Below are 17271 nucleotides of genomic sequence, written 5' to 3'. Positions count from 1 at the left end.
CCTCATTTCCATGTCCTCTTGGCATAAGGACGCAGTGGCCCGCTACATCCTAATGCCAAAAAGACTGGGAAGGCACACAGTGTCAGCAGTTAAGAGCCCTCTGATGTGCTCTCAGCCACTGTGTGTCTCGCCGTCTTCCTGGCGTAAGGATGGTGAGAGTGGCCCCATCCTTATGCTGGGAGGATAGCCCAAGGAAGGCATGTGGTGGCTGAGAGCCCTCCGGAGCACTCTCAGCTGCCACCTGTCTCACTCTCCTCCTGGCATAATGCCAAGAAGACAGCCCAAGGATCAGGGGAGGAGGATCGAGGCAGTCGCCGCATGTACCGCCTTGCTCCCAGCATAAGGATGGGGAAAGCAGCCCCGTCCATAAGCTGGGAGGACAACCTGAGGATGACCTAGGCTCTGCCCTGCCCCCTCCTGGCCGTGTCCTCTTCCGGGCCTTATATCTTGTGGGCCTGCCCCACCTAGCATGCAAACAGCCCCCCTCTCTTCCAGCCCGGCCCTCCCGGTTGGGCCTGCAATACGGCCCCAAGGCAAAAAAAATTGCCCATGCCTGGGATAATGCCTTACATCTTCTACCTGAAACATTACCAGATGTTTTCTTAGTTCAACAAAAGTGTCAAAATACCGATCAATATTCAAAAACATACATACGTACATACCTTCTGTGTTTTCATTGAAAAAAGTGCTGTAGCATGAAGGTGAAGTATGTTTCCTGGCAGGTAGTTAAATCCAATTAACTGAGCATTGCTTTTAATGACCAAAATGGCCATGTAGGCTAGAGGTGTGGAGTCCCAGGTTGGGAAAGACTGCTCTAAGGCTGAATCTACACCGCCCTATATCCCAGGATCTGATCCCAGATTATCTGGCAGTGACTCATATAATACAGTTCAAAACAGATAATATGAGATCAGATCCTGGGATATAGGGCAGTGTAGATCCAACCTAAGTTTTTCATGCCAAGGCCACATGGTTCCACTCTATACATGTGAAAACATTCATTTTCTGCAGACACTGCCAAAGTCTCAATAAAGTAGAAAACCCTGAGTTCATCTGTGCAGAAGAAAAACAGATACTTGTGATTAGAAAATTCTTAGTTCTTTTCATTTTACCCCTCTTGCCTCAGGATGGATCTACACTGTAGATGCTCAATGCTATGGAATCCTGGGACTTGTAGTTTGATAAGGCACCAGCACTTTTTGTCTGAGAAAGATGCAGACCTTGTAAAACTAAAGCAACCATGATTCCATACCATTGAGCCTTGGCAGCTAAAGTGGTGTCAAATTGCATTAATTTGATAAGGTAGATGCAGCCCAAGTATATTTCTTATCCTTCTTTGCTTTTTGTAGATAGGATTCACAAGGGTAGAAAGAAATTAATTATAAGCATAATTAGCGGGAATGTGCTCTAGCCACTGATTTAAATGTCAGTAGGTATATATATATACTAGCTTTGCCCGGCCATGCGTTGCTGTGGCTTATGCTTTCAGAGTGTTGATCTTTATTTACTGTCCTGATTTTAGAGATTATATTGTTCTGTATTATTATATCACAGTAATTTTTACATATTATATTTATAATCTTATATTATCTGCTTAGAACTGGATTATATGAGGGCCCCTTCTTCATGGCTATATAAAATGCACACTGACGTGGATTATATGGCAGTGTGGAGTCCAGATAATCCAAAGCAGATAATATAAGATTATAAATGGGTTATATAGCTGTGTGGAAGGGCCTTGAGTCTACACTGCCATATAATCCAGTGCAAATTAGATAATCTGTGGAAGAGGCCGAGGCCTAAATCTGCCTGTCCCCTGGGCTGAGTTGGCTACTAGGAGATCAAGTGGGCAGAGATTAGTCCTCTAACTGGCAGCAATTGGATAAAAACAATTATTCCTTTCCCTCTAATTAGGACTTTATTTTTCTTTTCTTTTTGTTGTATCAACCTAGAGGCATGGATGATGGGTTGTGTTGTCAAATTTCGAGGTTGGGGGGCCTGTAGTTTTGTTGTTTTGTTGGTCGCCGTGATGCCATCACTTATATATATATATATATATATATATATATATATATATATATATGAATGTGACATATGTGAAATTCAAATCAAAAGAAAGAATTGACATGGCTAATAGATGTTAAAGATGCATGAGCCCTTTTTCCAGCACATCCTGAAAGTACCAGCTCCTTTCTGATCTTGGAAGCTAAGCAGGATCAGCCCTGGCTAACATTTGGCTGGGATATTTGCAATGGTTACCAGGTGCTCTGGGCTATATTTCGGAAAGACCTGCCAAATGTACCTCTGAGTATTCCTTGCCTAAGGAAACACTGTGTGAGCCATGTGGTTGCCATAAGTCAAAGCACACACATTAGGCCTTATCATTTTAAAGGTATGTAATTCTCCAATGTGTATCTCAGTCAGAGCTTGGAGACATTACTCCTAAAATCCTCAGCATAGCTATTCCTTTTCCAAAATCTAGTTAAAACTCTTTCGCCTTTTTTGAAACTATGTAAACCTGTGTACTTCTCTTGCAGTTTACTCAAGGTTTTGTCAATGAGACCTTTGAAAAAGATGAGAAACCTAACTCAGACGGAAAGGGTGATGCTCTGCCAGCAAGCTTAGAGGTTGAACACGACAGCCCAGGAGCCCCACCTCCTTCGGAGAAGAGCGTGGAAGTCAGCTTGGCGTCAGCTGCCCCTGAAGCAACTGAAAATGAAGCCAAAAATGAGGACAGTGAAAAGGAAGTGAAGTCCATCCTTACAAAAGACAGGCGGGTGGCAGATGATGGCTACAAATCAGTGTGGTTCAAAGAAGACATTGACCCAGATGCTAAGGATGATGTTTTGGTGATTGGAGATGAACCAAACAGAAATGATAGTGACGATGATACTAATGAGGAGGATGAGGATGAGAATGATACTGGCAGAGATAGTACTGATGTTGCCATCATTCCAGGAAGAGCTCATCTATCAGAGGATCAATCACTTTTCAGTGAGTCTCTTAAGAATACGGAAGAAAACAGCGTTTATTTGTAAAGTTAATGAAGTAAAATGTCCTTTCCTTGTGTCTTTCAATGTATAGCTCGACTAGGGTTTGTTGAATGGTTGAGTTCTACTCAATTCATGTGAAACATAGACTGAGATAAGCCATGTGTAATCTTATCTCAGAGAATATGGGAACAAATCATCCTTCTCCAAATATAAATCTGATCAGAAAGATGTTTTCGGGAATCATTGTGTTCAAGATAAGTATGATCATAATACATAATGTCCAGGCCTTTCTGGTGAACCTTATGCAGAAAATCCCACATGAACCAGAAAGTTCAGCACAGAACAAGTATTTTTGTGGCAGGCACTCTAAGCAAGGGTTATTGATTTACTTTAAGCAAATAGTGGTTATTCTCATGTGATGATTTGACTAATATGGGACTGAAGCGAACACTGTAAGGATGGTGAGACTTTTGATATCCATGTGCTAGTCTTCTGACAAAACCCAGTATCTGGAAGAGCTATTTAGCATTGTAGTGAGCTGGTCAAGGGACACATCTGGAATAGCAGTTATACAGAAATATTCATGTAAACCAGAAGGAACATAGAACCTAATTGTGGGATTACTGTTTTTTAAGAACATTGTCCTTATTTGAGAGCCAGTGTATTGTAGTGGTCTGAGCATTGAACTACAACTCTGGACACTAGGACTCGATTCCCCATTTGCCCATGGAAACTCATTGGGTGACCTTGCATGAACCACACATTCTCAACCCTAGAAAATCCTATGAGTGGTTTGCCTTAGGGTTGGCATGAATTGGAAACAACCTAAAGGTACACAGCTACAATATTATAATCTACTGAATGCACTTGGATGCAAGAGCCATGGTTTTACCTTATTCCCTTAGACAAGTTTCCCATTCTCAGCTGTGGTTATCCAACTGTAAAAAATAAAGTACCAGTGGCATCTCACTAGGCAACTAAAATGGTGATGTTGATAACAATCATATGCATGTTTAGTTAGGGATGTCCAATTGAGTTCAAGGCCACTTACTCCAAGGTAAGTGAGTACAGAATGTAAATGAATGGTCTCATCCTAAATACATGCCCTAGAAAACAGCTGACCAGGAATGGGACTTGCCCTTACATAAACCGGTATCGGCCTGAGCTGTAGAATTTTCATTTAGATAAGTAGTCGCATTTTTTTGCTGAATGGCTTTATGATGTTGATCACCTTCATATAATAATTTATTCATCAAGAAAATGATATAAAATCTTACAGTTTGTAATATAAAAGTTGAAGTCATACATTCAATTCTATTAACATCAACAGGCTGATACCAACCACTCCTTTGAAATGACTAAATAACATGGAGAGAAAAATAGCATATTTCCATCTTGTAGGTGTGATTCATTTCAGAATGATGATAGTGACACAGAAAGAGAATGCTGTAGTTATCTCAAAAAGAAAAAAAGAAATACAGAAATAACTGACAGAAAAATATTTTCTCAATTTTTAGAATTGTCCTTCAGCTAAGAATTATGAATTAAAAGAAAAAAATGGATAAATAATGAACTTACTTTTTTTACTTATTGTAACAAGAGTAAACAAGGCCCCACTCTTAGAAAAACTAAGCTATTTGATTGTACATTAAAAGAAGGCTATGAGAGATTGGAAGAAGGCTGACCATTTAATAACAAACAGCTGGGTAACTGGGAGGAATGTAGCATCTGAGGATGCGGCTGAGAGAAAAGGATTGGAAAGGAGAAGGCTGAGGGCAGGGAGGAAGACGTGGTCAGAGAGAAAGATTTAGAGCCATGCATATTGCTCTTGGATCTGTCTGATAAGAAGACGCAATAAATATTTTGTGAGGATTTTTGTAAGCTTGCCAGGTGATGTTGGTGGACTCTTGGTTAGTGTTTTATTTGAAGAAGTAAATACCATGGAAGTAGACTGATCTGTGACACTTATATAAAAAGACATTTTAAAAATAAAATCAATAATTGGCCTTTAATCTAATTGTGACAGCAAGAGGGGAAAGCGGAGAAATACTGTAGACAAAAGCTCCTCCCAGTTATCAAAGAATGGATGAATAATGTGTTTCTGCAGCAAGTTGACAAGTTGTGTTTGAATTAATGAAGGTAGACAAAAGATTAATATATTCTCTGTAAGACAGACTGCAAATGTCAATTAGAGAGAGAGAAAATAAATTAACATCTAAATCATGCCAATTATTTAGACTCTCTGATAATTATGTGAAGGGAGAATATAATGCTTATTGGCTAGTGTTCATTTTAGAAAATATAAGCTACCTCTGTATAAGACCTCCACCAATACAAATACATTAAAGTTTATTTTTAAATATAAAGTTTGCGAAGAGTATTATCTGTGGTATGCACTGAGATTCCACTGAGATTGCACTGAGATCTGGGATTTTTTTTTGATTTTACCTTTTTTTTCTGGAAAAAGCTGGTAAGTCATATTTGTCATTGGTCTATGCAAAATCTAGCCATAATCAAATTTCAGTGCAAGCAGAGAGGTACCATAACTGTAAGTTCAAGGTAAAGGTTTCCCCCTGACATTGAGTCTTGTCATGTGCGCCTCTGGAGGTTGGTGCTCACCTCCATTTCTAAGACGAAGAGCCGGCGTTGTCCGTAGATGTCTCCTAGGTCATATTGACAGCCTGACTGCATGGAGCACCATTACCTTCCCACCAGAACGGTACCTATTGATCTACTCACATTTGCATGTTTTTGAATTGTTAGAGACTAACAGCGGGAGCCCACCTCACTCCCCAGATTCAAGTCACCAACCGTTCAATCAGCATGTTCAACAGCTCAGCGGTTTAACCCGTTGTGCCACCGGGATATCCAACATAAATGTAGTAAATAATAAATAATACCAACAGAGCCTCTTTACAGGGAGAATGAAGTGCTGTTTTGTGCCTTCAAGTTCTTTCAGACTTATGGTGACCCTAAGTCAAGTGTATCAAGATTTTTTTTGGCAAGATTTTTTTGGAGGCAGTTTGCTATGATGTTCCTCTGAGAATGAGAGAGTCTGACTTGCCCTGGATTACCCAATGGGTTTCCATAGTTTGACCTGAATGGAGATCTGAACCTTGCTCTCCAAAGTCCTAATCGAACACTCAGATCAATATACCAATCTGGCTCACCAGGGAAATTGAACACTATCAGGCCAGCCGAGTTTATTCTCAATGCAAGTTATCTCGTATAGTTGGGTGAATTTTCCACCTCAGTCCATGAGGCGGTGAACCCAAGGACACTCACCATTGCCACATGAAAAAAAATCCCCACTCTCAAAGCGACTGGTCCTACATGATGTTTTGCTTTGAGAGAACTGATCATACTCCAAATGTCTCACCTTGAGGGGAATTCTTTTGCATAGCAAAACATTGGCATATTGCTCTTGAAATCATGGTCCTTGTCTACTACAGTTTCAAAGCTTTGAGGATGATGATGATGATGATGATGATGATGGCCATTTAATGCTCATCAAGGTGGCCAATTGCGACATTCACACTTGCCTTCAACAGACAGGAGTTCTTTCTCCCATCCTGGACATTCCACAGATATATTAACTCCACTTGCCTCATTTCTAACAAACCTCACAACCTCTGAGGATGTCTGCCATAGATGTGGGTGAAATGTCAGGAGAGAATGCTTCTGGAACATGGCTGTCAAGCTTGGAAAACTCACAGCAACCAATAATAATAGTAATTTTATTTGTTACCCACCTCTTCTCGTGGCTCTAGGTGGCTCAAAGCACAGTCAAAACACACAAACATTTCAAAAATTCCATAAAGACACATATTAAAATGTAGTTCTATAAAAGATGCATATTAAAACATATGTCATTACAATACATATGAAATACACAGGACAGAGATTAAAAAACAGGACACGAGTTTAAAATTCATTATTAAAACTTGCTTTGAGTTGAAGAAGGACCTTGTACCCCCTTCCTGCCCAGCCCTAGGGCAGGCTATTTGGGTTCAACCACCTCTCTAGACAGCACATATGCCTGGTGTCTCATAAGGTTTCAGAGTGAGATCTGGGGTGTCCCTAGGGAGCTGAACATCTTGTACAAATTCCTACTAATGCTCATAGCCATCTCCTTTCCCTGCTTCCAGTCAACATCTGGATAGCAAACTCCTCTTTGAACTGCTTTGTGTGACCTTAGCCTTTATCATCCCCCTTAATATTTCACATAATATCTTCAGTTTTGAAAACTCAGACATGTAGTCCATGTTTTCCTTGTTGATTCCAATTGAACACAGGAAGCGCTTTATGTTGCTGTGGCAGCATATACCGATTCCTCTATAGCAGTGGTTCTCAATCTGTGGGTCCCCAGATGTTTTTGGCCTACAACTTCCAGAAATCCCAGCCAGTTTACCAGCTGTTAGTATTTCTGGGAGTTGAAGGCCAAAAACATCTGGGGACCCCAGGTTGAGAACCACTGCTCTATAGTTTTGTGATGGAGCCCTGCCAGAAGTAGTTCTACATTGTGGGGTGGGAGCCAGCAGGTGACAACTACATTTGTACTTTGAATTCAGCTTGCAGCATCTGAAGAAGGGGAAGGTGAGAGGAAAAGTGAGAAACGGAGACATTTTGGATCAGCTGAAAAAGTGGCGTGACACAGTGGATGAGACAGTTGAAGGGTGTGCTGTAGGTGGAGCTCGCCTTTCAAATACTTCAGGTAGTCTCCATGAGAAAGAACTGGGAAACTGGAGATACCCCCAAATTGAATATCCTGTGTAGTGAGACTGGCTCTGTCACAGGATAATCAGCTGGCTCAGGCAGCAGAAACGATAGGGAAGGTAACAGCAACAAGATGGTTGCAGGAAATGTGCATGCTTTCCTTGGGTTATGTGATGACTTCATGTGTAGAAGAAGGTTTTTTTCATTTGCCTGAATCAAAGGAAAATAATTCTGTATATGGAAAGGAAGGAGAACACTATCTCAACCTTTGTACTCAAGCCGCAGAGTCCCTTAAGTCAGCTGTAGCCATCACTGAGCAACAGGAGAGATAAGAGAAAATAAACAGAGTGTGCCAGTCCTTTCCCTTGGCTCCTCACTTTCACATATAATTAATTCCTTCAGTATTAGACTTGCAGTTTCTCAAGTTGCTCCTGACACACACACACACACACACACATATAGATAGATAGATAGATAGATAGATAGATAGATAGATAGATAGATAGATAGATAGATAGATATTCCCCTTTCTCCAACTCTGCTGGGAGCAAGGTGGGATATAAATTAAATTTAAAACCCCTTTCTCCACATTGCCTCCAAACCTTGATGCCTTGTTAGATTTCAGCTGCCGTGTCTTTCTTCCCCCCACCCCAACTTTGCTGTATTATATAATCTAAATCTATCGAAATCTAAATCTAAAAGCAAAAACCCATATTTGTGTATGTGGCACAGATGTCTGCTCACACAGACAGCCTCCAGCCTCCACAAACAGGCTATAGTTCCCAGGGGCAAGAATCTAGCAAGTCACTCTTTTCCACTGACACTGCGGTTACAGCGAGTGCCATGAACATGCAGCCCAGCCCCTGCCAGTGTCCTTCCCAAACACTACAGCCCACCACCCAAGGAATGCTTTCGTTTGGGGACCATTTCATCCTAGATTTTGCTTTTTCTTCCAGCACAGGCAGGCATCCCAGGGTTCTCCATTGCTGTGAATTTGCATGGCCCCGCCCACTGCCCTTTCCTTTCCAATCTCTCTGCATAACAAACAGAGCAGAAATGAGAAGCAACTAAACTTACTGGAGGAGTTTAGGGACTGACTCCACATGGTGGAAGTTGTAGTTCACCCTGCATCAAGTCAGAGCACTGTCACTCCTACTGGGGAATATAGAGGAGTTGTAGTTCACCTACACCCAGAACGCTATGAACCCAAACAATGATGGCTCTCGACCAAACTTGCCATGCAGACCAGATATGCCCAGATTTGACTACTGGTGGGTTTGGAGGGGAACTGAACTGGAAGTTGAGGAGTAGCAGGTACTGGGATTTATAGTTCACCTGCAATGAATAAGCATTATATTTGGCACACAGAGCCCCCATAACCAATACAACATATTGGACAAGTTTGGGGAAAAGGGAGTTATAGTTCACCTGCAGCCAGATAAACACTGACCCCCACCGACAATGCACTAGGACCACACTTCACACAGAGAAGCCTCATGACCTACTGAACATACTGCAGCTATTTGTGGGAAGGGCCCTTAATTTTGAGAGTTGTAGTTCACCTCCATCCAAAGACCACTGAACCCAGCCAATGATGAATTTAGACCAAACTTGGCACACAGACTGAATATTGCCTGCTGTGGATACTGATACATATTTTGGAGCAATTGCCCCGGGAATATGGAAGTTCCAGTAGTTCACCCCCATCCACAGAGTACTGCAGCACACCTGGGACACAAGCCCAAAATGGCCAACTTATAATACTACCAGGGTTTGGGGAGGATTCAGTCACGATTCTGGGAATTGTAGTTCACCCACTCCAAACAGAATACATATCATTAAAAGACAAATAATACCATTCTCAAATGACCCGGGCATCGCCGGGTCCCCAAGCTAGTAATATATAAAAGCTAGTGTATAAACCCGTTCATACGAATGAGAAATAATGGTCATGATGGCATGTAGTTTAGGGAACTCCCTGGAGCCTCCGGTGGCCTAGGGGATAAAAGCCTTGTGACTTGAAGGTTGGGTTGCTGACCTGAAGGCTGCCAGGTTCAAATCCCACCCGGGGAGAGCATGGTTGAGCTTCCTCTATCAGCTCCAGCTCCATGCGGGGACATGAGAGAAGCCTCCCACAAGGATGGGAAAACATCAAAACATCCAGATGTCCCCTGGGCAACGTTCTTGCAGACCGCCAATTCTCTGACTCCAAAAGCAACTCCGGTTGCTCCTGACACGGAAAAAAAAGGGAACTCCCCACACATCTATTGTTTCCTTGAATTCCTATATACATTCAAGAGGGACAGCCAAAGGTTAGGCAAGGAATAAAAATGAATGATGCTGTAGTCTAAATTCTTTGGTATTATTCGCCAGTATTTCTAGTGTACTGTACTTTGGAATTTATGTTTGTTGTTCCATCTCTTAGCAGCTAATGAAAAGATGTAAAGGCCACGTCAGTAGCTGCTACCAAAGAAATGAAAACATGTATTTATGGTTGCATTTACAGAGATAAAGGAATTACTGTCTTTATTTCAACAGGTCATAGCCATGAGAAAAAAAGATTATAGCAGAATAGAATCAATTTATAGGAATAAATTGCACAACTTTCCATATCTTCATGAAAGTTTATATTTAGCTATAAGAAAATAGTGGCATTTCCTCCTCTCTTTAGGTGGTACTTATATAGATCTTGTTATGCTTTTATTTGGGTAGCAATAGCTCAGTCATGCCTTCATGCTGCTCACTTCTTTTCCTTGTTTTGTGCCTTGCCATCTTTTAATCATGATTTAAAATTATCGCCCATAGTTGGTATTCTCCTGAAGTTGTTCTGAAAACACAATATGAATTGAAAATTATTGATTCATCTAGTTATTAAATATTCAGTATTCACTAAGGAATTTATTAATGCATAACCTACAGGTACTTTATTTATGATCGCTTCATATTCACAATCCCTCCATATTTACCAGTTTAGGGAATATTTATTTTTGTTTATTTTATGTAAAGTATTTCTGTAACACGTCCCAGTGCACAAGGGCTCTTGCAGTGATGAATAAATAAAAAAACAATTAATCCAAAAGTCAAAACATGTTTTTAAAAAACACACTAAAATTCTCTTAAATGCAGTCTAAAAGCAATCCCGGAATCCAGTTATGAGACCGAAACTGGAAACTTGTCCAGCGTCTAACGTCACAAAATGTTGGAACATGCAACAGGGCCTCCTCTGAAGATCTAAAATGCCTGACAGCCTCATGTGGGAAGAGGCAATCTTTTTATAGCCTGGCCTCAGGTTGTTTAAGGCTTTGAAGATCAGCACCAACATCTTGAATTGATCTTGGAAGTAAAATATGGCCCCTTCTACACTGCCATATAAAATCCAGATTATCTGCTTTGAACTGAGTTATAAGGCAGTGTAGGCTCAGTTAATCCAGTTCAAAGCAGATAATGTGGATTATCTGATTTGGCAACTTGGATTATATGGCAGTGTAGAAAGGGCAATAGTCAGTTGCTTCCCAATTGACAGGGTAACAGACCTCTGTTGATTGTCACTGCTTGTGTCTGGAAAATTAGGATTATGTGGGTCAGTGAGATATTGTTCAGCTACCCAACTAAGGCAGTTATATACCTGAGTGGTTGATACAGAACTGTGGCCCCTATTTCTGACTTTCTGGTTATTTTTTTTTCCAAAATACTTTTGTATCCATGATGTTACAGCATGTAAAATCAGTTGGTGAGTGTGTTAACTGAAAATGCAAAGCATGAAGCTGATTGGTTGAGCTATACCCAGGGAGTTCACTGAGCCTGGGAGTTTTGACAACAGTTACATATACAGTAGTTTTTTGTACAGGAGCTTACCAAGGGAGGGGTTTGTTTCTGGGCTGCGGGAAGAAGACCATTTACATGGACATGGAAAGACTATTTGAATCTCTCTCAAAGGACATTGTGAGTCAATGCAACTGTTCATATGACTATATATATGTTGATCTGCATTTTGAAGAGTAAACTTCTTGTTATTTACTGATAATCTGCTTGGCATAGCTTTTCGTTGGCAAGACAGTGTGTGGACTGGCCAAATGTGAATTACGTGTGATTTTCATTTCTTCACACATGAGACATAAAGTTTCTTTTTCTCAGCTAAACATGATCAGCTTTCTACATTTGCGGGTATAACTTTTGTGGATTTGATTAATATGATATCTTTAGTAATATCTAAGTCCTTTAGTGGAATTTTATGGTCAACTTCTGCCTGGATTGCACTGGAGAAGCTAGATATTCCTAGAAAGGTATTCTGTCGAGTTAAAAAAATGTTTTCCTTATATGTGTTTTTTCCACTGTTGTGGAGGTCCTGCACCCCTAATGCAAGCAAATGTGGAGGGCTGACTGTAACACTGAACATTATTCTTATTCCCATGTAAAACATTCCAGATACTAGGTTGCTGTGAGTCTTTCGGGCTGTATGACCATGATTCAGAAGCTTTCTCTCCTGATGTTTTGGCTTACAACTCCCAGAAATCCCAGCCAGTTTACCAGCTGTGGGTGAAACATCAGGAGAGAAAGATTCTGGAACATAGAATCTCCATACAACCATACAACCATACAACCTGAAAGCAACCCAGTGATTCCGGCCATGAAAGCATTCGACAATACATTCCAGATACTGTATAAAAGCACAGGGCAGAAAAATTTACCAAGATATAATTAAAATTCTGTCTCATTGAAACTTTTAGAGTGGGACACTGTGACTACTATTGCTGTTCCTTTTGTTTAACCCAGTGGTTCTCAACCAGGGGTCCCCAGATGTTTTAGCCTTCAACTCCCAGAAATCCTAACAGCTGGTAAACTGGCTGGGATTTCTGGGAGTTGTAGGCCAAAAACATCTGGGGACTCCAGGTTGAGAACCACTGATTACCTTTTCAATTGCCATTAGTTGCTCTTGATTAATTTATAAATAATGTGAAATATTTTCTTAGGTACTTCCTGAGAGAAGTAAAGATCAGTATGCCAGCAGCTGAGCTATTGGGGGTGGGAGGTGGGGGCAGTATCTCTGCAATATAAACTTAGTGTAGTAAACTTGTTGAAAGTAATCTGGTATTTGAGTTCCTCCCTTTATATTTTGAAACCTTATTCTGTCTTATCTGCTGTTGCCTGAGTTTGGACTGTTGTTCGCCTTTTTTTGCCCCACAGAATCTCCCTTCTTTGTATGTGATTGATTTTTTAAAAAAATATTGTAGCTCTTTTGAATGTATTTGTGGTTGCTGAATTCAGAAACCACTATAGCAATGTTGTCCTGCACACACAGTTCTTTCACAAGTTACAATACTAATTTCAGTTCTAATATTGTTTTGTCACATATTACAATATACAAACGTCAAAGTAAGTTGTGAAAAAAACTGTACGTGATGGAACAAATCTGTTGTCATTTTTTGGATTTAGAATGCAAAATTCCTGTAAAACCAGCATACATTTTTAAAAAGGTTTTTATGGTCCTCAGTTTTGCAGTCCTGTATTATTTGACTTTGGCTTCAGATCCTATTGAACTGATTTCTGTTACTTCCAGTAGTAAGTACCCCTAGTTTTGTTCCTTGGCACAGCTTCAGAGACTCCTGGATTTCCTTACATACCAATTACTTATTTGCAACACATGCTAAGAATGGCTCTTGATCCTCATCTTTGAGCCTTGATTTCAGTCCTGTACGGACCTGGACAAGGACTACGACTCTGAAGACCAGGATTTGATTGCCCACTGGACCAGGCGAACCCACTGGGTGAACTTGGGTGACACACACACGCAGCCCCAGAAGGCCCCAGGATAAGTTCCAAAGTTCAACTCTATACTGTGTGAATAATAATAGAATCATAGAGTTGGAAGAGACCTCATGGACAATCCAGTCTAACTACCTGCCAAGAAGCAGGAACATCGCATTCAAGGCAGCCCTGACAGATGGCCATCCAGCCTCTGTTTAAAAGCTTCCAAAGAAGGAGCCTCCACCACACTCCAGGGTAGAGAGTTCTACTGCCAAACAGCTCTCACAGTGAGGAGGTTCTTTCTAATGTTCAGGTGAAATCTCCTTTCCTGTAGTTTGAAGCCATTGTTCTGTGTCCTAGTCTCCAGGGCAGCAGCAAACAAGCTTGCTCCCTCCTCCCTATGATTTCCCCTCACATATTTATGCATGGCTATCATGTCTCCTCTCAGCCTTCTCTTCTGCAGGCTAAACATGCCCAGCTCTTTAAGCCACTCCTCATAGGGCTTGTTCTCCAGACCCTTGATCATTTTAGTCGCCCTCCTCTGGACACATTCTAGCTTGTCAACATCTCCCTTCAACTGCGGTGTCCAGAATTGGACACAGTATTCCAGGTGTGGTCTGACCAAGGCAGAATAGAGGGGGGGCATGACTTCCCTGGATCCAGACACTATACTCCTGTTTATGCAAGCCAAAATCCCATTGGCTTTTTTAGCTGCCGCATCACATTGTCGGCTCATGTTTAACTTGTCCACGAGGACTCCCAAGATCTTTTTCACACAAACTGCTGTCGAGGCAGGCATCCTTCATTCTGTATCTTTGCATTAATGTTTTCTGCCTAAGTGGATAATAATTGTCCAATAATAATAATAATAATACAAAATCCAGCATATCTATCTTGTTTGCTGTGTCATATAATAATAATAATAATAATAATAATTGGGTGCCGTGCCAAAAGATCTCAGCCGGCATTTGGAAACAATAGACATTGACAAAATTACGATCTGCCAACTGCAAAAGGCCACCCTGCTGGGATCTGCACGCATCATCCGAAAATACATCACACAGTCCTAGACACTTGGGAAGTGTTCGACTTGTGGTTTTGTGAAACGAAATCCAGCATGTCTATCTTGTTTGCTGTGTCATACAACATCGTTGTGTCAATAATAATAATAATTTTATTTCTTACCTGCCTTTCCTTGTGGCTTGAAGCTGGTTGCAACATAATTAAAATACATAATCATTGTAAACATTCTATAAAAAGGACAAATTAATATTTATTTCTATATAATATATATTAAAATACACAGAACAAAGTGTAAAATCCACAATTAAAATTGGCTAGGTAGGCCAGTTGAAGGAGTACTTTCTTTAAAAAATCTCCACTGAAGTTCCCACCAGTTTTAATGGGTGACCCTGATCCTAGAGAGGGAGGAAGACCTTTTTTTTTTTAGTAATTTCCACCACAATACTCTTGATTTGCATGTCTCCTCTCACTGTCCTTTTTGGTAAGCAAAACAGCTCTAAACATTGTATCTGTTTTCTCAGAGGGGAATTTATCCGGTCTCATGATTATTTTTGTTTCCTGTATTTTAAACAAGTTTTTTTAAAAGATTAGAAAAGACCAATTTCTTGGTTCCAATATAGATAGCTAAATGAACATTTCAAAAAGATAAAATAATAGGATTTATGGATAAAGAAACATTTTTGAGATAAAATAATGTCGACAGAGAAGAAAATAGGTACAAAAATATATAAGAAACTATTAGAATGGAATATTGAAACAGGACAGATTAAAGAATGTATGATTAAATGGGCTGCAAATAATGGTCGACAGATTATTAGAAGAACAAAGAAATATTATTAAACTACCTAATAACAGCGAGAAATGTCTATGTGAGAAACTGGAGACTAAAAGAAATGCCAACAATTCAACAATGGTTAGTCAAGATCTTGGAGATAAAAAAATATGGACAAGTTAACCCAATTATTGATAAGACATCAAGGATCATTGAAAGAAGAAACAGATTGGAGCCCGGTGAGGGACTACTTGATCCAAGAGAAGAAAAAATGATGACCTAGACAAGTTAAATAAGACAAGAAATGCTATCTGAAGATGAGATGGAAGAAAAGGAGAAGCACTTAGTAATAAACAAACAGACTGAAAGGAAGAAATATAAACACAATGAAGAAGATCAGAAATTTACTTTGAACTTTAATTAGTTCCCCTTTTCCCTTTTTTTCTTTCTTTTTTCTTTTTCTTTTTTCCTTTCTCTTTTTTATTGTTATTTTTATTTTTATTCTAATTTCTCCTATATTCCATATTCTATTTTATGTACAAATGCTATCTATCTATCATCTATCTATCTATCTATCTAACCCACTCTTGGAAGAGATGGGAATTCCTTCAACTGCACATTAAAACAAATTTGAAAGATTATTACTCAGCTGAATGGAAAAAAACATGATATTCTTGCAGGATCCAAAGAATAGAATCATAGAATCATAGACTTGGAAGAGACCTCACAGGGCCATCCAGTCCATCCCCCTGCCAAGAAGCAGGAAAATCGGATTCAAAGCACCTCCGACAGATGATCATCCAGCTTCTGCTATAATAGGAAGCATGGATAATCCAGAGGGAGTCCCAGAAGCAATGCCAAGGTCAAAAATAAACCAGGATCCTCCTATGCTGGCAGGAACAGACCAATAACAGCTCTGTGTCGTTTTAGGCACCACCATTCAAGAAGGATATTGATCTGGAGCAAACTTGCTCCAGAACACAAGCTTACCATTCCTTCCAATTCTATGCTTTATTATTCTTCTGTAAGATTTCGTTGTGAATGATATTGAACCTTACCTTTTCAGTTTCTATTAATTTATGAAGTGTTAGTTGTGCTCAATTGTGCTCAGTTAAAGTTTCTTCTGTAAGAGCCATTTTCGAAAACAAGTTCCTTTGGGATAGAGTGCCATCTATTGACTAAAGCAGGTATTTTTTGTATGCTGAGGAATCTTATATCACCTTTGAGATTGAGAGCTCTACCAGACAGTGTCAAAATGTGGGTTTAAAAAGTGGGGAAGAAAATCCCAGGACCTGACAGCAAGTACAGACGCAGGTCTGTCAGTCCTGGGAAAAGGGAAATTGATGATTTTTAAGTGTTTTAGTGAATTTAATATGTTGTAAATGTGTAGAAGGTATGATGTTATGTCATTATAAGCTGTTATTTTTATAATTTTTATTGTTTGTTTCTGATTTGATATATGTTATTTTTGGCACTGAATGTTTGACATTACATTTTACAGTGCTGGAAGCCATCCTGAATCCCTTTGGGGAGATAGGGCAAGTTATACATAAAGCATTATTATTATTGTTGTTGTTGTTGTTGTATGACACAGCAAACAAGATAAATATGCTGGATTTCGTTTCACAAACTTCAGTGGAGATTTTTTAAAGAAAGTACTCCTTCAACTGGCCTACCTAGCCAATTTTAATTGTGGATTTTACACTTTGTTCTGTGTATTTTAATATATATTATATAGAAATAAATATTAATTTGTCCTTTTTATAGAATGTTTACAATGATTATGTATTTTAATTATGTTGCAACCAGCTTCAAGCCACAAGGAAAGGCAGGTAAGAAATAAAATTATTATTATTATTGACACAACGATGTTGTATGACACAGCAAACAAGATAGACATGCTGGATTTCGTTTCACAAAACCACAAGTCGAACACTTCCCAAGTGTCTAGGACTGTGTGATGTATTTTCGGATGATGCGTGCAGATCCCAGCAGGGTGGCCTTTTGCAGTTGGCAGATCGT

The 17271-nt window shown here is 39.9% G+C and overlaps 1 protein-coding gene and 1 long non-coding RNA gene across 3 annotated transcripts in view; one reads left to right on the top strand and one right to left on the bottom strand.

Moving 5' to 3' along the window:
* Positions 1–5359, top strand: part of cdhr5 (cadherin related family member 5) — a 47673-nt gene extending 42314 nt beyond the window's left edge. For both annotated transcript variants that reach the window (XM_008108522.3, XM_008108516.3), the window contains one exon: positions 2538–5359. In XM_008108522.3, coding sequence (XP_008106729.1) covers positions 2538–3038 — 501 coding nt within the window. In that variant the 3' untranslated portion in view covers positions 3039–5359. The remainder of the gene's footprint in view (positions 1–2537) is intronic.
* Positions 5360–10208: 4849 nt separating this feature from the next.
* Positions 10209–16794, bottom strand: LOC134295623 (uncharacterized). Its single transcript, XR_010002254.1, has 2 exons — positions 16308–16794; positions 10209–10536 (listed from the first exon to the last, which is right to left on the bottom strand). It is a non-coding gene; the product is annotated as an uncharacterized LOC134295623 (long non-coding RNA).
* Between the last annotated feature and the right edge of the window lie 477 nt (positions 16795–17271).

Source organism: Anolis carolinensis, chromosome 1 (assembly GCF_035594765.1).
Source record: "Anolis carolinensis isolate JA03-04 chromosome 1, rAnoCar3.1.pri, whole genome shotgun sequence".
Taxonomy (NCBI): Eukaryota; Metazoa; Chordata; class Lepidosauria; order Squamata; family Dactyloidae; genus Anolis; species Anolis carolinensis.
Note: the sequence above shows the minus strand (reverse complement) of the source record. Positions and strands in the feature narration are given on the sequence as shown.